This window comes from Cariama cristata, unplaced genomic scaffold (genome assembly GCF_000690535.1).
Source record: "Cariama cristata isolate BGI_N322 unplaced genomic scaffold, ASM69053v1 scaffold4597, whole genome shotgun sequence".
NCBI lineage: Eukaryota > Metazoa > Chordata > Aves > Cariamiformes > Cariamidae > Cariama > Cariama cristata.
The window spans coordinates 3079-27273 of NW_009624779.1; the positions used below are offsets into that span (position 1 = coordinate 3079).

General features: G+C 35.4%; 1 protein-coding gene across 1 annotated transcript; it reads right to left on the reverse strand.

Moving 5' to 3' along the window:
* Nucleotides 1–281: 281 nt before the first annotated feature.
* On the reverse strand, nucleotides 282–23515 carry PPP1R42 (protein phosphatase 1, regulatory subunit 42). The gene is made up of 8 exons (XM_009703294.1): nucleotides 23345–23515; nucleotides 20935–21101; nucleotides 20375–20513; nucleotides 17946–18062; nucleotides 11970–12087; nucleotides 10520–10648; nucleotides 9062–9214; nucleotides 282–394 (listed from the first exon to the last, which is right to left on the reverse strand). Exons 1-8 carry the CDS (start codon nucleotides 23471–23473, stop codon nucleotides 282–284), a joined length of 1065 nt encoding a protein of 354 aa, XP_009701596.1. The 5' UTR covers nucleotides 23474–23515.
* Nucleotides 23516–24195: the final 680 nt, after the last annotated feature.

A 24195-nucleotide genomic window follows, 5' to 3' on the forward strand; every position in this document is an offset into this window, starting at 1 on the left:
CCCATGGCCCACGTTGTACAGGGAATAATTCATTCAGGCCTTAAATATTGTATTTACTGTACGAGAAACTAACACCTTTAAGCCAGAAATACTCAGAAAAATTAAGTCACGCTGTAGATGGCTTACACAGCATAACCCACATTGAGAAATACTAAAAATCCATTAAATGTTTTTAAATGGGTGTGCGTGTAAGGCAGAGGGAAGTGTGAGATGAAAGATAACACCACACTATAAAGGTGAGGAGGTGACTGCCCCGAGTGAGTAATCCGGCAGCTGCCACTTCAGACATGCTCACCAGGAGTATTGACATTCCTCTCTGCCTGAACAAGAAGCAACTTTTTTTTAATGTATGCTTTTCTGTCTTCCTCGGCCCGACTATCGTTGATGACAACAGCTAAAACAAGAAGTATCATGCTCCGTTAATACTAATTTCAGTAATGGACTAATAACGACAGCTACACATCAGAGCTTTATTTATTGCTCTGTATTTTCTTATCCTGAAGGCAAATGACTCACCAGCTTTAACAGAATCAAGTGGCACCTCAGGCTTATAGTACTGCTCATTTACAACCTTCGTTTTGGAAATCTGTTTTCTTTATAATGAAGATAAAGATCTTGTTATTCAAGGGCAGGATGCATGCAGGAGGTAAATTTATTTGAATTGTCTTTATCAAAGGGCAATAAAATATAAATGATAACAAAATACACAAAACACTGAATGCAAAAAGGCAGATCCTGATTCAGGAAGAATTCCTTTCTTATTTCTGAGAGGGTCTCAAGCATGAGATGCTGAGCTGGCATTTATACAGAGAAAATCCATTAGGAAAGGTTTTATTCCAAGGGCAATTTACAATCCGGGCTTTCCTTTCCTTACCTGTATGTTTGGAATTTTCCAACATCAGAAGCCTTGAGCGTTCATTTAATTACCCTAACTGGTGCAAAGCAGACAAACTCAAGTCCCAGTTACTTAAAACAGAATTTGAAGTAAAATTAATGTGTAATACTCCCAATCCAAAAACTAATCAGCACAGCCATCACTGATCTTCTTGTGCTTTCTTTTTAACTATTCCACATTATTCACCGGAACTTGGAAAAATCCAGATGGTGGAAATTATTTTTGAGGACTACAGATCTTCTCAAAAATCATGTGCTAATAGTTCCTTTCTTCTTGAAGTAAGAGACTATGAGGATGCCTCGGCATAATTGCTAAGAGTATCATAGATGGAAAGAAGCAGCTACTTGGGTATTCAGGTCACAGACTAGGTAAGACACTGCTTAAAACCAACTCCTTTCTTGAGGAAGTGTAAGAACTAGGCAACCAGTTTAGCCTACCACGTGCTGAGGTTTTGACATGCTTTTAACACAAAGCATCACTTCTAAATAAATAGGTAGTCCCCTTATTTTTCTGAATGCTCTTCAAGGGCAGTGTTAAGTTCAACAGACTTCATTTTGTCTGGTTTGGAGATTACAAAGACGCAGACAACATATCCAAAGAGACACCAGAACCTTTCTTTGTAAGCTTTGAGAAAGAAAAATTAAAATCCAATAATGGCCCAATCTTCATATCCTGTAACTTCTGTCTTTTAGAATTCAGCTTCCTTCTGCCATTACTTCAGATTCCTCCTCAACCTACATCAGAGAGACCAGAGAAGACAGATGAGATCTTCATGTCAGGGCCACACCAAAGCCCCTATTGCTTCTGTCTTCATTAACACTCCCCAGGACCACACAACATTTCTACAAAATTTACAAGCAGTGTTATCAAAAGCTGCAGATGAAAAAAAAAGGTCTTGCGAGGATATCGACTGATGCAGTGAAAGCCCTTTTATTTTTCCCCAATGCCAAACCTGTGGCCAGACTAATCTGAATTGACATAATCTGACCATTTTGGGTATTACACATTCCTCTCTTACAAAATTGACTGACTTTTTCCACACACAAAAATGGTGATAGTTAACATTTTTTTCCACATAAATTTGTATCAAATACTGGTAATTCTCAAGTTCCATAAGAAACAAAATCTTAGTAATAATCAAAGCAATTTCTCATGTAAATGAAATCAGATACAACTGAGTCTTTTATTCCAAAAGATTTTCTACGATCTATGTGTAACTGATTATACCCAACTTTACTGATGTGTAATTAGTGTTTAATATGACAGTGCAATATATTAACTCTCCAAGAAAGGAAGATCCTATTGCTCCAAATCTCTCTTTGAATTAAAGTATTAGTCTATTACACAGAGCATTTCACAGCTGGCTCTGATTTATCTTGGTTTTGATGCAGCAATTAATTCTGCTCAGAATTGAGAGAACAGAAAGGTGTAGTCAGTCATTTCTGTAGTCTCTGGTTACAGTGTTATTTGATTGAAGAGGTAAGGTTTAAATACATCTCTCTTTAAGCAGTGAATTTCTAGAATCCTTTAAGGCCACGTGACTTAAAATAAAACCTCACTGTTTTTTTTTTTTCCTAGCAAAGTAAAATGTATTGTTTACAGTCACAATATATAATATGTGTCATTTAGTGCCTGTAAATAAGCAGGTTCACATATTAATTGATTCCCCTCAGAGCTCTGTTAGCCAGGATACTTTGCACCGAGATAAAAAGCGGTAAGAAAAACAAGGAAGAGCCTTTCAGATCCCCCTATTTTTATCAGTTACATTCTGAATTACAGTCACATACTTTCCCATATTAACAGATCGCATGTCTGAGTCCTCATCCTGAAAAATCAGTTGGTGCATTTTGAACACTGACTGAGTTTTTTGGCTATTTCTTTCCCTTTCTGCCCCAATCTCAGAACTTTTGGATTGTGTCGCTTTTATAGCTGCTCTATGCACTGCTTTATACCTGCATATATAAATAAATAACATGGCATTCAATTAACTTACACCTTGCATTGTTTTTATGAAAAACAGGAATTTTACATCGGTTACTGATCTAAAGTTCAAATGTAAACTTTAGATCAGTAACTCAAACACTGCGTGCGTAGAAAGTGATTACAAAGCTTACGTATCTATACAGATATTCTGATGCTGGTCAGAGCAATACCAAGGGGAGGCGTTCAGGCACTGATGCCTTATTTTTTTTCCTTTTTAGTACTTCTAACAGACCAAAAAGCTACAACAGTACTGCAGATTGCTCTGAAAGCATCAGAATCTTTACTGGCAAGGCCTGGTCCCACACCTTCTAGGTCCTAGGAAGAGTTTTTTGGCGGGGAGCAACACTACCAACAGTAGATGATAATCGACTGAGGAACCACTAAGGCAAACCTGTCGTATCCAAGTCTTTGCAACTGGATGGGATGCATCCCAGGGTGCCGGCAGTGAATTTGAGGAGGTATAGGTGTTATTAAGGAATTAGTGGTTGTAATGCTGTCCTCCATTACGTGGGATCTCATCTTTCTCGATGAGGGCACAATGATTACGTTATCACCTCAAGTTTGTTAAAGCAGCTACTTTCAGCTTTTCAGATACGGGAGTACACCTACACAATGTGTGACGGGATACAAGAAGGCAAATAGCGAAACAGTCTTTACTGTAAATTAGTTTATTGCAGTAAGTTAGTTTATTGGAACTGAATTCAACTGAATAGCTTTCAGAGTTATATGAAAGTTATTACAGAATTTATTTATACATCCCTATTCAAGTAGCAGTCTTCATTTCAACCTCAAATTACTTTTTTAATCTCCTATACAGGTATCCATTTTAAAAACCTGGAAACACAGCATTATTTCTTTCCTTTGTTCATGTGATTCATACTTTGTATATATCACAGTGATTTTTATAATTTTGTAAATTAGTTACACAATAAAAAATGTGCAATGCTAATGTAGCAGACTAAAAATGTGAGGAAGTTTTGAGTTTTTATCTCAACAGTAGTCTGTAGAAGTACTGACAACAAAGATCTACGGATAGGAAAAAAGTAAACACTGCATACTGGATGTCTGTTTCATTTATCTAGTAACTATTATAGTGAACACATAGCACCTGAAAAATAGATATGTAGAGATTTGAGTTTGCTTGTTGGTTATTTTACAATCCTAAAGTGGTACTTCATTCCCGATACAATTTTGATTGGGCCATTTACAAGATGCAACTCACTCTAAAGTCACAGAATAGCTCTCTATATATACATGTTCTGTTCAAAATGTTATTGACCTACGGTTGGACTCTATGACCTTAACGGTCTTTTCCAACCTAAATGATTCTAAATATTCATGTATTTTATGTAGAAGGTTTCAAACAGTCTGGGTTTCAACATTCTTGAAAGTGTATTACAGCCTGCAGACCCAATGTGCCCTGGTAATTTTTTGACCTACTGCTGGCCGACGAGTTGCACGTCCCATTTAATCTTCTAAAGGTCTAGGAAACAGCACGTATCTCCTGGAAGAGGGAGCAGAATAATACAAGCAAACGTGGTCCTGCCAGTTTGCCAGTCAGCAGGCATACACCTCCTGACAAGAACGTGTCTATGATATCTGGCCATCCAGACACGTAGGAGTACAAGTGGTCCAGCTGGCAATCTGCTCATCAGGAAATGCGCGCTCTCTCTCAGTGATTTGAAAAAGCATTTATTCTTTTCAAGGGCAGAGGGGGTCTGTCGATGCATGTGTTCTGTTAGTGTATTTTAGATCCTTTCTCCTTCCCAGTTTTGGGCACAGTCAGCAGCTCAGAGAACTGGAGTGAGGAGGCACGGGCATGGCCAAAAAAGGATGCCTTTTATTGCTGTCTTTAGGACACTGAATGATGTGGTAGTGTTAAGTACTACAGATTTGGCGTATATTAAAATTACTACTTTTTTTTCTTTTTTTTAATTACCACTACTGAAATTTAAGTTTAGGCAGACGATAATGCCATTTGTATATCATCTTGCAGGTTTGCAATGACAGAGTTATATTTTTCCTTCTAAACAGATTATGAATGATCATGGGCAGAATCATCCAGCAAAGCTGTAAACATGGATGCGGAAAATGCCACGAAGGCACACATTACTGTAATGTTAATTATAGTCCTACAAAAGCACTTACACCCCCACCTTTGCAGGTAGCGCATATCCTCCAGAAAAAAAGGGAACCAACCACTAAATTGGCTGAATTGCCTGCTAAAACCTTCCATGGGCCATAGTAACCACTGTCAATACCTGACCTCCATTCAAACAGCTCTGCTTCAGCAACACTATTTCATTTCAGAACTTCATTTCATCTCTTTCTCCTTACACTTTATCTAGCATTACAGTGACTCCTTTCATATCCTCTATCACGGCTGAATAATTCCATGGCAAGTAAATTCCTTACATTTCTCTTCCACAGCCTTCAGCGCTAATTGCTGATTGATACTTTCTAGACCTCACTGAGGAGGGGTTTACATTTTTCCTTCGACACCATCACCACGGAAAGGCAGTGAGATGGGCTATAGCTGCTGGAAAAGGCAGTCCTGGTCTGTTCAAAATGTGCTCTCAGCTCTGCCAAAGTGCTCCAGCTGGGATCTCCAAATATTTAATGCATCTAATTCTGAATACAGTTGGAGTGCTTGTAGGGTATTCAGGGGCTAAAACCAGCTCTAGGGTGCACAGCTGAAACTGCACTGGTTTGTATCTTAAATCTGTCTTTCTCCTTTTCCTGAAGCCAAGGCTGAAAATATTTTTTATTTTTGAATTTTCAGAAGTTTGCTGAAATTGATATTCAGTAAGAGAACAAGATTTAGGATACCTGGAGGTTAATGTATTCCCCCACCGCCCTCTCAAATGAGAGAACTATATTCCGTAATACAAAATAAACATATGATTGTAAAGGTTATGTTTTTGGTATACAGTCATTATAATGCCAGTAACAGCCCTCCCCAAAAACCTGTCATATAAGAGGCCTTAATAATTCTATTTATTATAATGCCAGTTAGATTCATATAAACAAAAGCCCTATATACAAGCAGAACAGGTACATTCTTACCTGTTATCAAATATACATGGTATAGATTTCAGACCACGCAAATCACCTCAAGGCATTTATAAATATTTAATAAAAGAAACAAACACACACATAAATACAATGTCGATAAGAGCACCTGCCAAAGAGCTAAGAAGAAGGAGAACTAACATTGCTCACTGCAAGCTCCTTCCATTTGAACTAGACCTTGAACTATGCAGGGTGTGCGTGGTGGCGAGGAGAGCGGCTTAGGATCAGTTGGCACAATCCAGTGGACTTCTTATATGCTGCCTGTATCGTTTAAAGATATTACCTTATTGCTAATCACACAACATACACAGGAGAGACCAAAGGTTACTTTCCCATCAAATTCTGAATTGCTACGATATTGCTACGAATACCTACTACGATATTTAATTCCATGAGTAAGAAAATGTGGGCAGAAACTGCTGGTTACAGGTTAAGTTTACAGCATCAAAATTTCAACAACTTCTCTACTCAGGGAAAATTAATAACAGTGTATCCCACTGGAAGGTATTAGGTATCTTTAAAATCGTTAAGTGATTTGTTTTATTTTAATTACTTCCTGCCAATATCCATAATTCTCTCTAAATGTTCAAAACTAACTTAAAATCCAATATAAAATTGCTATTGTTTTTAATATCATCAAAAAAGAAAGATTAATGACATATTTCAGTAATCTAGTAATAACTGGCTTTTTCCATTGTTCAAGCTGTATGTAATCCTCAGTGGATCTTAGATGTAGGTTGAAAAGGTATTTAATGCCTGTTTTGCAGTTGCCAAGGTCAAACATCACCTAGCATGTATAGGGAAAGGGGAAACATCTGTTGGAATAATTTATTTGGCTAACACAGAGGGTAGGATTAAAATTCACTAATTTCTTTGGTCCAATACTGAATTTCAATTAAACAATACAGGTATTTGTTCAATTTGACAAAATTTCCTCGCTTTACATGTGGGCACATTTATGCATATCCCTAATTACTGGATCTGGCAGGGGAATACTGTGATTTGTCATTATTTCATATCTGCACGTACTCTGAGAATGAATATTTCTGTATTTTGATTTTTTTTTTCCCCCAAAAAAAACCATTTTAAAGAATTCACAAACCTTTAACTAATTGCCAAGACTCTTTGGTTTCCATGGAATTCCACTAGCAACAAGATTAGAATACATCTCAAGATCAGCAATTACACATGAAATTGTAATGTACAGCAACCTTCGGCATCCAAGATAAAAGTCCCACTTACAAGTTTTTGGAAAATATTAAACGCATGTCATCTGACTGTAGTTTATTCTAACCATTATGTGAATCAGAGTAAAATCTTCTAGACTGATAGTAAAATAAAAATTTTTTTAAAAAACCCACTCAAATTATTTAATTTGCAAATGTAAATTAATATGGATAGAGACATTTTATTCCAATCAAGTATGGAAGATGCAATCTTTGCCTTTCTAGGGTCAAAAGGGATTTCAACAGGGCCAGGATTGTACTCCAGCTTTTTAATACTGGGAAAATTGTTGTCAAGCAAAGAAGCTCAACAATTGGACAGCTTTTTAACATAGCAGAGTAGAATCAGAACACTTTATCTCAAAGGAGAGGGCAGAAGTTCTTACACTGAAGAAAATAACTTTCTGGGAGGTGCTGAACACGCATGTTCCATCCTTTATTGGGACTAAGAGGAATGGTGAGTGAAAAGCGTAGTTTTATTCAGCCTGGCCCAAGAGACAGAATGCTCATAAAGATGAAATGCAAGCAGACAGAACACTGAGCATGTGGACAAACTCATTGTACAATGGCATTAAAAGAAAACAAAATTATTATTAGCCTGTACCGCTCTAAGCCTGGACTATTCACTGGAAAATAACCATGTAGAAGTACTATTTTGTGATAACTAGTGCATTGTTCCTGCAGTTCTTATTTTTAAACTCTTCCACTGCTATGTGCCTTCTGCAGCAGGAAAAAATTCAAGAATGGGCACATATATGAGGAGTTCAGTTTCTTTTTAGGTCAGAATACATCCTTTGTCATATGAAGAACAAAAATGATACTTTGGAAAAGAGCAGCCCTGTGATTTGTAATTCTTCTTCCCTTCTCAAGGGAAAGGCAGCTATTTTTAATCGGAACAAATAATCACTAGGAACAAAACTGATGGAATGGAAAGTGGTAAGTTGCCAAGGATAAAATAGTATTATATGCTGCTCAGTTAAATTTTCAGACATACTAAAAAATTCTGATTTGAATGTAAAATAAAACACTACATTTAGTAATTTAGCTACAAAAGAATACCTGTGTCAATTGAATTTATTTATTTGTTTAATCTACAGCATTGCATAAATGATGATTTTTTGGTTGGCTAGTACAGCCGATAAATAATAAAACAGTTAGGTTAAAAGTAGCATTAAAAATCCGGAAGGAGCGATACTAGGTCCCAAATACTGAACTAAACTATTACGACAGGTAAAACTGGAAAAACTATAGGTCCTAAACTTCAAATCCCTATGAGCAGATTTTATTTCCACAAACAGTTGAGTTAGCGTTCACAAGGCTGCTTATGTAAGAAATACATATGCTAAACTCTGAATTGTTTAAATTCATCTAATGTCTAAACGTCTGTAAGGCAAACACATCAAATTTTCTTTGTTGATTATCTTGATGGTCTTGATGCTACAGGAAAATGCTAATCAAGTATATAATACACTGGAACATGTCTATTAGAAGCAAGCTATAACGATGAAAAGTGATTATTTCTCCTTCTGCATATTACTGTGTGCATGGGATCAACCATCAGCAACGTTGTTGACAGTAACTGGACTTCCAAGAATTAACTTCGATGTTATTTTGCCTTTGTGGAAGATTACAATCAAATGCATATGACATAGTTACACTGGAGTGAAGGTTTTACTCTTAGCCAGTCTACTGATTTATAACTAGAAACTGAAATCTATTATCCTGTTTTTCAAAGAAATAAAGACAATAAATATTACATGGTTAAAAAACACCTGAAACTGATTTCCGATGAAATGTTAACTTCGTGTACTCGTTTTCCAACTGATTCAGTAAGAGCTGTACAAGCAATAACCAACAGAACTGAGAGGAAGATGTCTGAGGAACATACCTGAGTTTTCGTCCAACTTATTTTTTTTAAGGATCCTTGGCAGAGGTTTTCTTTTAACGTTGTGCATCTCCGACAAAACTAAAAAATTTGTTTTTTCTTTCACTGAGTGAGTGTAGTGAAAGGGAAGAATAGGACAAGGTGTTTCAAAGTCAGCTGCAGAAAACAAAGAAAAAAGGATTAATTCAATATCCCAAGTCAAACCATATCTATTTTAATATTCAGTATGATTGATCACAGGTTCCAATATGTCTTGTTAAAGAAAACAGTGTAATAAGCCTTAGGGTAAAATGCCTCAAATTTGGTAATTGCAAATGGAAAACTCTCTCTGAAATTCTGAAAAGTGCTGCAAACAATGATGAAGGTGAATATTAAAGCAGGTATTCCCATTCAGGCAGAGTTATTTGAAAGGGAGTAAATTCAATTACATAGCACCTCCTTCTACCAGTAGTTATTCAGAAGACAAAACACTACTTTCAGAACCACTGCCATTGACATATGGCTTCCAAACACTGAGCAGACTGCAACTTTCTTGGGGATGAGGCTGACAGGCTCAGTGCTTTTCCCTTCATGTCTTCAAAAATAACTGATCTTCATGAGATTTTGCGAATGAATATTTGAGTATGGCTAAAAGGACATGCTCTCTCCCCCAGGTTACATATCGCAGTTTATCTTCTGAAAGCAGCAGTGTAACTGCCACCAGTTTTATTTTATAAATATGGTCGTTCAAACCATTTTGTGTAATTTGAAGTCTAATGTCTGTTTCCAAATCCTGCAAGATGGCAAGACATGCTGTTGAGTCATTTATGTTTTGATTGCAGTCAACTCTAAAACAACCCCCACCCCCACCATTATTTTAAAAATTCAAAGTTTATTTCAGGTTTTGATTGAGTTTCAAAATTGATTTGTTCCCACTTCAAGAACATGTTGCCTTTTCTTTTAGGTTTAAGGCTTTTTTTCCTCCAAGACTTTTTTTTTTCCCTTTTCGAATTTTTTTAAATTTTTACTTCTGCTAGACCTGTATCTTGTGAAGGCCTTTAAAAGGACTGGCAATTTACACAGATCAAATAAGTATCAACAAATACATTTTACAAGTCTGATGTATTTCGTGCATATTTATTCTAGAATGCACAACATGTTTTTTTGGTTTGGGTTTTTGGTTTTTTGTTTTGGTTTGGTTTGGTTTTTTTTAATATTGAAAATAATCATGAGTATTTACAAACATTCAAAAGGTACTGGCTACTCCTTTCCATAATTCTGGGAGACTGGATGGGAAGAAAAAAACACTACATGAACTAGTGCTAAAATTAAATTTTACATTGGAAAAGTTCAATTTCTACTCCTGTGTTTTGGTCTCACCACCAGTGCAAGTCTCATTCTTAGCATATTTACTGTTAGCTGCTATTTTATTGTTTCTATAATATTGCAAATAAGCATGAAGTAATTGATTAGTTTGCTTACAAAAATGTAGATAGGCTGCATGTTCATTTGTCATTCTTCCTTTGTTTTTTTTCCTGGCAGCTTTGGAGGCTTTCCAATTCATTAGGAACTGTCTTTCCATTTCTTTAATTTCTTTCCCATCAAGGGATTCTGTCAAAGAGAAGAGATCTTTTCTGTGATACCCGAAGTTAACTAAAAGGCTGTACAAGGCTGTATGTAATGTGTACTGGTTCTATATTTGCTCCCTTCAGATCTGTTTTGCTCTTTTTAGTCTTTTGGTGAAAAAAATACCCAATACAGCTGGATATTCATAGTCAAACTGCAAGAGTGAGTTGACATGTCTTAATTACAACAGAAAGCATCTATTATTTTTATAACTTTCAAGGGCAATACATATATTTCACATTCAGTTAACGTGCAACACCTTATAGAAAGTTCTGAAGAAAAACTAGGCTCTTACACAAGATAGATACATATATAGATGCAGAAATTCAGGTTAAGAGAGCGAAACTGCATGTCTCAGCAATCAAGGAATCCTACTGATCGTGAAGACGGACAGATTTGGCTCTGTAAGGTTAACTTTATTCACTTAGGTGCCACAGAGCTTATATGCTCTATGTTTCCTTGGTTGCATCTGCAGGTTTGAGTCAGACCAAATGAAATAAATCATTTGGCCACAAATTTAGGTTGCATTCCAACTGTCCTAAGGCACTGTTATTTTCATTGTGCAGATAGGCGGCTTCTTCTTCTTAATGGCCAGTATTTTTTACTTTCAGAAAAAAGAAAAACAAGTTCTGTATCTACAGCTTTTAAGATAATTGCCAACTTTATCCAAAAAAAGTAAAAAACAAGCAGATATTTTTTACTTGTTTCTACAGTATGAATGCTTACATATAGGAGACTAAGTTGCTTCCTTTTCTGCTAAAACTCTCTCAAAAGAATACCATAAACTGCATCACAGTAAGGTTAAGATTAACACATACATTTATAACGTAAGTGTAAACTGCTTTTAAGTTTAAGGACAAATGATATATAATGAATTCAAACACGGTAAGGTATGATCTGTACAACTCTAACGGTACAACAAAACCTCCTAAGCAACTACTACAGGCTGACAGGGGAGTAGACTAAAGTTATCTTTGAAAATCAGTTTCACAACATCTTGAAGATGAACACAAAAAAAGTCTTCTTGTCTTATAACAATCTCACCAATCATCTATTATAAAACAAACAATTACTACTACTAAGAGCAAGAGCTAAGCAACATGGTTTGTGCAGTTGATTACACAAGCAGTTTTAGCTACATTACCTGTACATAAGTTACAAATTTATCACTTGACAGATATATCTATGGCAGGAATTGTGTTGACCTATGCAGTGTAATTCAAGAACGATGAATGTATCAATTATTTTCTAAAACAGTGAGGGTTATGGGTAGATTTTGGGGCTGGCTATTGGTTTTATTTTTTACCTAAAGTTTGTGACTGTACTACAATCCTGTCCCTGTACTTTGGTTTGTGGCAGATGGGGTTTCCTGTAAGATCCATTCTGCGTAGCTTTGTCCATTTGTTTAATACAACCTCCAAATCCTGTAATTGATACAAGAACAGAACCTTGTGATTATTTTTCACCGTCCAGAGTAAAATTCAATAGTAATGCGATTTGTTCAGCCAGGCCCAAATCCTGCACACAGAAATAACTTCAATGAGGCTATTCATGTATTAATATGCACATTAAGAATATGCATTTTCAAATAGAGTGGTGCAGAGCATTCCCTGAATAGATCATAATTGCACAGAAGAAATGGTGATGCAGTTCAAAAACTCTGCATTTTTAATGATACAGTAATACCAGCTATGGAAAATTACCATTACAATCCCACTTATAAACACCTAAAGCTGAGGAATTACCAGCTAAAAAATTTCTATGATATGTAATGTCTGTTAATGCATCCCCATGGTCTCACAGAGCCCTTAGACTATCAGTGTCCGATTAGATTTTGAAAAACTTGTGGAAGAATAAATACTTTATAGAGAAAGGACAGACTAAAAAAAGCTAAAAACCATGCAAACCACAGTAGACTGCCACTCTCTCTATACATATCTCTGTGTAAAACTGTATTTTACAGGAGAAACAGTATTCCTCCCCTACGTAACTGTGGGTGGCCAGTTACAGTATTGGCCCAAATAGTGAAATTGTTGAAATACACCTTTCCCCATCTGGGTGTTTGTCTGGTTACCCAAGGGCAGTATGACCTAGATCAAACCTCTTCTGTCTTTTAAATACAATAAATTCAAGTTAAAAGGATGCAAAGCTTAGCAGATTGGTCTTTTCTACTCAGATACCCTACTTTCTGAAATATTTTCTTTTAAAAATTTCACTTAACCGTCATTTTTGATAGGCTTCCTTATATGTGTGAGAAGCTTAAGGAGGGATTAAAAACAATCTGTATGAACACGAGAGAGAATTTATGTTCTACAGTTGTAATAGTTTGGAAAAAAATTACTAATCATGATATGACAGACTCTAAACTGCAAAGTCTGTAGAATTTCGTAGCTTGATGCAAATAATGAAGTATCTAGCGATGTAGATACCTCTTAGCTCCTTCAGATTTCAAAAATCACCTCGGTAATACAAGCAGGGAGAATTCTGGTTTTGCAGGCTCTAGTCCCTTGGTAGAAAATCCTCCTGGGAATATTCTACAGGTCATATAACACGTTTGGAAAAATCACATGGAAGAGGAAGTGGCAACAGAGCCTCACACCTCAAAACCATACCATTTTTCATCTATCGATGATGATGGTAATATCATCTATCATCTACTGTTACCCAGTGAGGAGAACGTCTTTTTAGAAAAAGAGAGCAAAAGTCTGGTTCTGTGAGGAGCGAGACTGATAAAACAATGCAAGGAACTCTGAGGACCAGTCCATATGAAGAAATGTTGATAAATCTCATAATGTTACACAGCAAAGCTTTATCAGCATGTAGCAGAACAGCGGTAATGCCCACAGTTTAGGTGCTAACAATCACAAACACAACAATTTAGGGGAAAAATATTTTAGGCTAGGCTTAATAAAAAAGAAATAGCATTAGCAAGTGTATTTATTTATTCTTACCTAAGCATTCAGCCATTGTAACTGAAATCTGTAACGTGTTCTAGATTGCACTAGAAAGAATTTTTTCAAGTAATAGTTTTGCAACACAAAATTGTCTATTACTGAAATAAAATGTATACAGTTTAACTTTGATGAATGTATGCAAAGAGTCCCGTAGATTTTTGTTAGCTGTTACTTACTTGATAAATGACCCAGAACATGCTTACCCCAGTGTATGTTTATCTAAGAGCACACTGATCCTGTGCTGAAATATGATTACCCTTTCGATACGCTCTAGTTGTTCATTGCCTTCCTGTCTCTAATAAAGTGCTTTCACTTCCCAGCCTTTCAATAAGTTGTACTAAAGGGACCAGACACTCTTCTGGGCAGTCTCCGTTTGATAAATGATCATGTCATGCTATCACTTTGAGGTCTGCTACAAAATACTGACGAGCAAATTATATTCCATGGGGGGGGAGAGGGGGAAGGGCAAGTGCCTTAGCAGGCAGCTGTAGTGCTGGCAATAACGTTCTCACCAATTAACGATGGCCATTTAAGAATTGGTATTTGACCGGTACACTCCAGTTTTTATCAGAAACGTCTAGTCCAACTGTCCTAACTACATCTACAGACAGCAATTTGTCACCATTTTGATTACCTGTCATAATCTATTTAAGAAAATCTATAATTTTTCTCTTGTTCCTGACTCAATTCTGAAGCGAATGAATTCATCTTTGGTGATATCCTCTTGTCATAATCAATACCGGGCAGAGGTTGAATAAATTAAAGACTTAGGAAATACAGATTTTTATATGTATTTCTAGCTATATTTTCTCTATCTATCCAAATACTCACACAAGTCATAATCTTCCCAAAACTGATGTAATTAATAAAGAATAATATTCTGGCTGTTTGTAAACGGGAATAGTTCTGGGGTTTTTTTTTAATAAGAACAGTGTTTCTAAAGAATTCCCTTAGTATTCCAACCCAAATACACGGCAGCCTAGAAGTTCTTGTGAACCCGACTAAAGTAAATCAGAAGCTCGATCAGATAAATAAATGAAGTAGCAAGCAACAGAAAACGAAGAAAAGCCAATTCTATTAAAATCAATTATATTCTTGATAACTGACCTAAGACATGCTTTTTACATGTGGTAATTAGTCATAGGAAGTTATTTTGCATGAATTGAGAAAAATTACTTAATTTTATTCTGTCTGCTGTTCAGACTGCATTATATAAACTTCAGTCATGTGAAACAGGGTCATACGCCTTGATGTCTCTTAATTATGCTAACAATGCTCTGAATTAGCCAGAGCCTTAAGTGCTTGAATTTACTAGCCCTAATTTTCAACTGTGCTGAAATCAACGTGGCATTGTTGAAAAGTGAGGGGGTATGGGTTTTCATAATAATGTGAAAAAACTGAGACAAGTGTTCAGATATAAAATAATTATACTAATTATACAAGAATGAGAAAAGTCTACATGAGAAGATTGTATTTCACGCATTTCTTTCGCCTTTCACATTTCCCTCTTTTGCAAAGATTCCGTATTATTCCTGTTGCCATCTACCTCTGCTACACAGATCACTGCTGCTGACCAGCCCTGCTCAGATGTGGATGGCTCCTCTACAGCTTCTCTTCCCACTGGACGAAGCAGAGCTGGGTACACAGCTCTCTGACACTTCTCTGTCATGCAGCACCGCTACAGTCTCTGATCAATGCCAGACATTCCTGGGGATGTTCTTGATGGCAGTGGTGGGGAAGAAGGAATGGGAAAACAGAGGACGTAGAGCTTTTGGCATGAAAAAGAGGTATACATTAGAGTTTCGAAAACAGAGGGGCAAGAGGGAGGCGAATGGAGGCAGCTTGTGAATAAAGGAGCCTTTGCTGCATGTAACAAGTTCAGCCAGCAGAAGCAATTAAGCATACGTAGTACAATTGTACACCCCCTAAAATGCTTTCAGCTATCAGCTGAAACCATGGAATCATGAAATTCAGGGTTGCAAAAATGAAACATACTCAAAACTGCCCTCAGCTATTACTTTTTAAACACTTAGTGGATGTATAAGATTGTTCTCCTGCTAGATGTTCGCTCTAAGCTAAAGCCTCTGAAATAGAGCTAGAATGGACTTTTTGTTTTATACTTTGCATGGCCTACTGATTTTTCAACAGTTTGGTTTTGGTTTTGTTTTTTAGTTAAATAAAAAAGTTATATTAGTGCTAAGTAGAGCCTACTAAAATGTAATCTCTAAAACACAGTAATTGTAGCTGGGAAGTTGGATATCCAGCTGTACGACACTATATGTTAGACATGTTCACTATGGTGATTAATTTTACAGGTCTGTAAAGATACGCATAGAAATACCCTATATGCTCCATATTTTGAAGACTTGGAGGTTGTTTAGAAAACACACAGGACAGTCACTTTCAAAATTTACCAGAGCTTGATCCAAGTGTAACAGACAGCATCAGTAGCAGCTAACTCAAATGCTAACCACATAATTTTTCAAAAGCTGTGACTGTGTAACATGGAAATCTAAATGTCTAATTGATTTGAGTAAATATTAACTCTGGTCTTCCTGATGATTAAATAATGAAATTTAATCATCATTAAATAATATATACACAGTTACTGAATAATGCAGTCTTTTTGTCCTCTCTTTCTGTTTCAGAAGATACTGTTTTTTCCTCTGAGACACTGAAAATGCTGTCTCTGAACTGGCATCCTCATTCTTAACAATAATTGACTCTTTGGCTAAGACAATCTTTGGCTAAGACAATCTTCTTTTAAGATCACCACAACTAAAGTCTTTTGTATTTATAGGAAAGAAAAAAGACCACTAAAAAAAAAATAAATCACTTTTATTTAGAAAAGGAATCCTTTTCAAAAGGGAAGCTTTGGAGAGACTACCTATTTAAAAAAGCTTACTGTTTTTTTGATGTAACCAACACATTCAATATGGTTTTAATTACCCAGCAAAACCCTACATGAATTGTATTTTGATATGAATTCAATCACAACTGCCAGCCAGAAACACAGCTTGAAATACAATACATTAATAAACCTCTAGTAAAAAAGAAACACATCGTTCAACATTTTTTAATATTAAAATGTAAAAAAATGGAGTCCAAATAAAGTATATTGACCTAGATAATTGACAGATTATGCAACCAAAATACTCATTAGTAAGCAGAACTGCTGAATTTACTGTAAAAGTTAATAAGTGTTCTAAGAAGTAATAAGAATAGTTATTTTAATAATTACTAACCAATGAAAGTTACCTTTTCTAAGGAAATAGAATGTCTACGCAAACCAGTGATGCAAGGGTTTATTTTAATCAAGGCTTTGTCTTGGTGATTTGGGTTGCGATTTAAGCCAATTCATTTTAGTATTTATTAATAAAAATACAAATTTAAAAAAGCACAGGACACTAATGTCTATGGTTTATATCAAATGAAAACAGTGTTTAAGTAATTTATAAAGTTCATTCCATGCCCCCGCCGTGCAATGATGGTGTCAGCGTACTGTTCAACATAAATTTGATATTCAGGTGCTAGCATGACACTAAAATAATTTTTTAACTGCTCTTTATGTCAAGAAGTAGAAGACATCATAACTTATAAAAATAATGAGAAACAACAGGGCCAATACTCCTGTTCCTTTTTGAGAAGTTAAGCTGGGAATTGTAAGTCTAGAATATTCTGTTTGAATCACATTCACTACTGCAAAAGGAAGAGCAAAAATACTTTTATTTCATTTGTTTTAGCTGCTACTGTAGAAGTTAGAGCTCTTGCTTATGAAGATATGTCTTTCCTTAGCAGAAATTTATGAAAGGAATTCAATGTATACTTTCATGACAAATACTTCTTATGCTACTCCAGCAACAATAGTCAAATCGGCCAGATGCTCTGATAACCAAGAAGTGGCTTTTATTTACGTTAAACTAGGGCATTAAAAACTGTAAGACGGTAAAATATTGCAAGCTAATTAACGAACAATGGCCATGTCATCTTTGCAAATTAAGCCACTGATAGTCACTCTGATGGCCAAAACATACACACTAACTCTGTATTTTGGACATATTATACTTATAACTTTCATGCATTTACTACTCAGTTGATAGATGCAATTGCCACTTTATGTAGGATTAAAGGACATTTGGATATCCTAGATAAACGGTTCTCCACTTTAATCTCAGTAAGATTTTTGGATGAGAAAAGACAGCATGCTTGGAAAGTCAGAGGTTCAGTAACTGCAGAAGTTTATTTTTACTCATCTATTTAGTGATAAAGATGAATTTGACTAATTTCTTATCATCCATACTAAATAGAAGAAATATTTATGATAATACCTTCATATGTTGAAGTTGATTTTCAACTGCTCTAAGGTAAGAAAGATTTTCCAAAACTGCCAGTTCTTCTAATTCATCGATGTTGTTATTGCTGATATTCAACACCGACAAAGATTTCTGGAGGAAGAAAAGCAGAAAAAGAAGATTTTTTTTTTTCTCATGACATGCATGAGCCAAGTTATAAATTCTTACAGAAAATTCTCTTAATGGAAGAACAAGCATATGAAGCAGAAACATGCAAATACAACTACCACATACCTCACACATTGTTTTATGTTGGCTTTCCATCTTGTCCTCAAATGCTGTTTATTTTGGTTTTTGAAGTCAAACCAAAGTATGATTATTTCTCAATCATTTCAGGAATTCTTAGTAAATACAGAATTTTTGTTTTTCTCTAAACATGTTCAAATCCTTTACAGAGTTCCACAAGTGCTACTAACTCTACATTTGAAGTACAAAACAGACACAGAAATTGACTGCCTTTTCCAAGGTGACATCTGAACTGCATAGAGCTGAAATCCCTATCTGATAGGGATAGGCTCATTTAACACCTGGACTATGCTGGTTTTCTTTCAGGCTTGATCTTACAAACCTCTCGGTATACATACCTCTGTTCCTTGTCCCTTCTTTGGAACACTAGGTGAGTCACATAATGCACTTTGCCTTTTGTAACAGACAATAGTTAGAGAGATCTTTACAGTCTAGATAAAAAGTAGATGTGTTTCAGGTGTTTATCTCAGGAGATACTTAATGTAGTTTCATGTAAAAGGAACAAGAAGCTTATATCTCTAGGAGATGAAAAAAGAATGAGTGAGCTTAGAATTATACCAGATATGGTATTTACCATTGGTTCAAAAATGTCTGTTTCAGCAGTGTATACAGGAAATGTAATCTTTACAGTCTAGATAAAAAGTAGATGTGTTTCAGGTGTTTATCTCAGGAGATACTTAATGTAGTTTCATGTAAAAGGAACAAGAAGCTTATATCTCTAGGAGATGAAAAAAGAATGAGTGAGCTTAGAATTATACCAGATATGGTATTTACCATTGGTTCAAAAATGTCTGTTTCAGCAGTGTATACAGGAAATGTAACACCCTTCTAAAATCTGACCAAGATCTGCATTGCAGGCAGAAATTACCAGTATCATCCTGATACACACAGTGCATAAACTTAATCTCCTCAGTCAAAAGATTCATGACATTGTCATTGTCAAAATATTTGCTTGTGGTATACACAGACCTATATGGTCCCATGTTTTTGGCTCTTTCATCTCTGACAGCATTAAGAGCCAGAAACAGATAGGAGAAGATGAAGTAAGAAGTGATGGGGACTGAAGTAAGAAGAGGGACAAAACACTTAACACTCCAAGGATAAAAATAGAATGTTTTTACATGTAGCTTCCACAAACCTGTTACAAAACAAAACCCACACTGAAAGACCTTAAATAAAATCCGCAAAGAACAAAATGCTAGTCACTCTAGGCCAGGATGCTGAAAAACACTGAGGTATATGAGTTATCACCCTGGGAAGATGATAGCTATAGAACCTCCCTCTACTTTCATCATTTCTACAATACAGAAGGAACAAAAGAAGAGTGCTTTCACAGGAATAGCTCATTTCTATTAAAGGAAAATGGCAATACATCTTGGATTACTTAATCTCAAAATAGAAGGAATTAGAGCTAGGTCAAATGTTTATGATGTACACATGAACCAAAAAAAAAAAAAGCAGCTCATCAAGCCCTGACTACACTTTGGGAGATACAGTAAAATGATTTTTTTTAGTGTAGAACTACATCCATTGGTAAATAAAGTCTATTTTTTTAACCACTTCAACAATACATTTGATGTTTACTGAGCAATTCACACGTTGAAAGAAAATTTCAAAAGCTGTCTTTCCTGAAATCCTGACATACCACAACATAGAAATATTGCAGAACTAAAATGGAATGCTTTTGACTGTGTTGCTTTTAATACCCAGAAAAAAAACCTGTTTGCACCTTTTTTGCTGTTGCATTCTCTAGAGAACTACAAAAGGCAGTAAATAAACTAATGTAACAATCAAATCACAGAAATGTCAACAAACTAATTCACTACAAACTAAGCAGACTAAGATAACTAACAGTGATACACTCCTACCCCTTTTTTAGTTTATTCACATTCTGTTGGTATAGGGCATCCACACATTACCTTACTTCCTCTCTCTCTTTATTCTCATTTCCATCCTTCATAGAAAAATAAATGAAGCAGCAGAATCTGCTGGACTCCTTGTTTATATGAGAATTGGGTCGGGAGTCCCTTGGTAGAATTTGAAGGAATGCCACCAATTGGCAGACAAGGAAAACACAGAGTGATCAAGTCCTAGTCACTTCTCTTAAAAATACTGATCTACTGATTAACGGCTCATAGAAATTCTCAAAATGTACTCACTGCAAGGGACCTAAGAGATCTTGGATCAAACAGAAGCTTTTCACCAAGAGGGAGATGTTGATTTTCAATATGTAGCTCCCTTATTTCTTCTATTTTATCCAAACCTTCTACTACAGTGATGTGGTTGCCCCCCAAATACCTGCAGAATAGGACACAAAATAGATTTAATATCATTTGAAAGTAAAAGCAAACACAAGGCCTCAATATATTAAAAAAAAATGTTTTAAGTATTATTGAATAATAACTGGAAATTATAACAGAAAAAGTAAATAACCTAGCATGCGAGTAGAACATACAACTAACAGATCCAAGGTTTTTTTAGCAGTTTTATATATTCCTTTTATTGTTATTAATAAATGGCTGAAAAAAGAAAATAATTGAAATACAAATAAATATGTTAAGATGATATGTCATTACTTATATCATAGAACGCTTCATCAGAAAAATCATAAGCAATTACTTTTATTTGAAAAGACCTTAATGGCTACACGTGTTTTTAATGTCTTAGTGTAATAATCATTTTTTTACCAGGAAAATAAAATACACTGTTTTCAACTTACAGTTTTTCAAGTTTTTTCAGCGATGAGAGATTTTCCATACGTGAAATACAATTGTTCTGGAGGTAAAGGTGTGTTATATTTGAAGCAAAGTCCAAGTTCTGGATTTGACTGATTTGGTTATCGTATAAATATAGAACTCTAAGACTTTTACACAAAGAGAGGTCACCCTGAAATAAACAATAACAGCTTAGTGCTACATCAAGTTCCATCAGTGCCTGCTTCTGGAAGTTGTTGATTGTTTTTATATTTAAGTTCTGCTGCGTGGTTTATACACTTTCACCTTTAACAAACACTTTTAACACCTATTTTTCCTGGAAAAAATGGGTTCGTGTCCGTATTCATCTGATTTAAGACTGAAATCTGTCATTACTATTCTGCCGTACAGAAGCTGAGGATTACAGCCATTATCAGCAGGTACATCACATCCTGTGTGACTTAATTTCCTTCCCTGCCCTCATCATGTGGATTTCAGAAAAGCGCAATTGTTTGTGTAGTTGTCTCCATCAAACCTCAGCGATATAGTGGAAAACAGTTCTTGGGAAAGGAATACTGATTTATACAAAACCTCGCACTTGAATGTATTTTAATACACTTCGGAGACTAAGATCCCACTCAAACGTCAAGTTTCTTTGAATGTGTTCCTCTTAAATATCTAAAGAGTCACATATTCTTATGAGGGTTTCCATAAAACTTCTCTATGGTATCTGATGAACCAGTCCTAATCAAATGGACTGATCAAATTAGTAACCCGCTATCGCTGTGCCCAGTCCTAGGTTAGGAGTGGGCTGAATAAACCCATTTGCTTGCATGGATCTGTTTGTGTAGAACAAGCCATTTAATCTTCTTGACTGAAATGACTCTTTTAAAGCAGAAATCCACCATACACAACAATTCAGTTGTTCAAGGTTCAGCAATTTCAAAATGTGCTCAGTATTTTGAGGGGATTTGAATTAACTCAGGACCTGTATAAATCTCCTATTATTAAATTCAAAGGAAGGAGGACTGGGGTTAAGTTTGCTGGTTTAGTCTTTGAAAACGAAAAGGTCATGGATTATTTTTTAAATGAATAAGCCCCAGGGAGCAATTTAAAAAAAAAAATAAATGTGGATTTTAACCTGACTAATTTGAAAAAGCCACTACACCAGTCCAAATTTGTTAACCTCACTTGGCTTATATCCTGTTCCTGAACTCCACTTTCCTTTCTCAGACTTCCTCTGAAATGTAAGGAATAAATCATAGATAGATTGAAAAGATTGTGCTCTGAGTTAATCACTCTTTGTAAAATTCCCTAGACTAGAAAAAATAGTGCATTAACGAGAATAAAATGTGTTGCACTTCATAGTATGTAATATCATTAGTATTTCCTTTAAGAAAAAATAATCTGATCTGCAAAATTACTAGTTCCTTACTTCTTCTATTCTACAGTTCTTGTTTTTATAAAGGTAACCATCAATAAATGCAAGTCTTTAAATAAAAAAATCAAACTGTTGCTGAAAATACGAACTTTGTTATTTAACTTTCAGACCTAAAGTATCCAAGAACACTATAGCTAGATTTCAGTAGGGCTAGAGCAATGCTGGCAAAGCACTACACCTGCTGATTCAATGGCAACAGCCTGGCTATATTCTGTAGAGTAAGTGTCAAGTCTAAATGATTAATTTGAAATATTCTCTTTCTTAAGCAGCTAAAGAGGTAAGCAAGTGGAATTATCATTTCCATTCTGCTGACTTCCTCAAAGCTCCTTTACAATGCAGCAACTATACAAAATAATCAAAATAGCAAATTGGTTTGATTTTTTTTTAAAGCTGCAGATTTCTATAATAGTTCTGTGAAGTACTACCAAAACCACTTAACACTTCAGTTCATAGTTCATCTCTCCTGTGTAATGGCTTACATGGGTTTTCTATTTTAACTAATTAATGGCAAAAATAGTTAGTGTACTGGTAATACCCTTCTTGTCTGCTACACAGATGAGATATATTTCCACTGTTTCAGGTAAGTAAAATACTTCAACAAGATTTTTGCCACATAAAGAAAAAAGCGTCAGGTTGATAATAAGAAACCCTCCAGACTGTTGGAGCTATAGTCACCCACTTTGATGTTTTGTATGAAAAGTTATAGCTGAAAGATTATTTTCACATTTCAAATGCCACACATATAAAATCCATTTAAACATACAAGCAGCGTTCCACACAATAACAGCAGTGAATGCTGAAGCACGTTTCCAAACAGATGGATTATTAAGGCTTAATTGCAAGTCAATATAAATGTTAAAACATAATATAGCTGTTATAAAATAGAAACTTGGCTTTGCTTGTTTGTCTCCCCAACTATAAACAACTCAGCATAACAGTAACCACAAAACATTTGAGTAGCCAGGTTAAAAGCAATAAAGAAAAATAAATCTTACAATTGCATCTATATTTTTATCTGATAAATTCAGATGGGTTATTTTTCGCAGATGCTGTCCAAAGTCCTCTTCATTGCGATTCTTGTGACTGATGCTTTTAGCAATTAGGTTCATTGTTAGTTGAACCATAATTCTGTAACAGGCCAAACTGCTCTACCGCTTCTTTTAATAGTGTGTTCCACGTGCTCGTGCAAGTGGTTTTATAAAATGCCTTAAAAACAAAAAGGAGACATGTTATACTACTTGTACCCCAGATCTTCAACAAAGCTTACGTGTATACTTCAAATCTGATATTGCCCCACCAATTCCCTTTTTGCTTAGTGACAAATTTACGTGTAGCCTTTGCTGCTTATAAAAATGCATCCCTTTTTTTCTGTCATTTTTTCAAAATTTTGGTGTATTAAATAACATTTAAAATACATTGTTATATTTGATTTGTTGTTTCAGTGTGCTTAAGAGGGTTGTACCCTAGTTGTCATTTTCATATGGAACTAAGAGCACAATGGTCCACAGCATAAGTAATTCTCACACATAACTAACTAATTAATGGCAGCTCATAACCTAATTATTAGTTAGAAAATACATCACTCTCTATAGCAGGTTTTACAGGCTGTGAGAAGTGGTATAAAGCTACAGTACTCTTTATACATCTGCACGGCCCTTTTGTCATGTACAGTGAAAAACTGAGTTTTTCTCACCGAGGCGTACTGTAGAGGCTCTTACAACAATATCAGCTTTTTTTTTTTTTGAACTCTGCCCATTGTTCCAAGTAAGTTTATAAATTGGGAAATAGTGGGGAGGGAAGAAGGCAAGACACATATTTTGAACTGGATGTGTAAACAGTCTGCGGA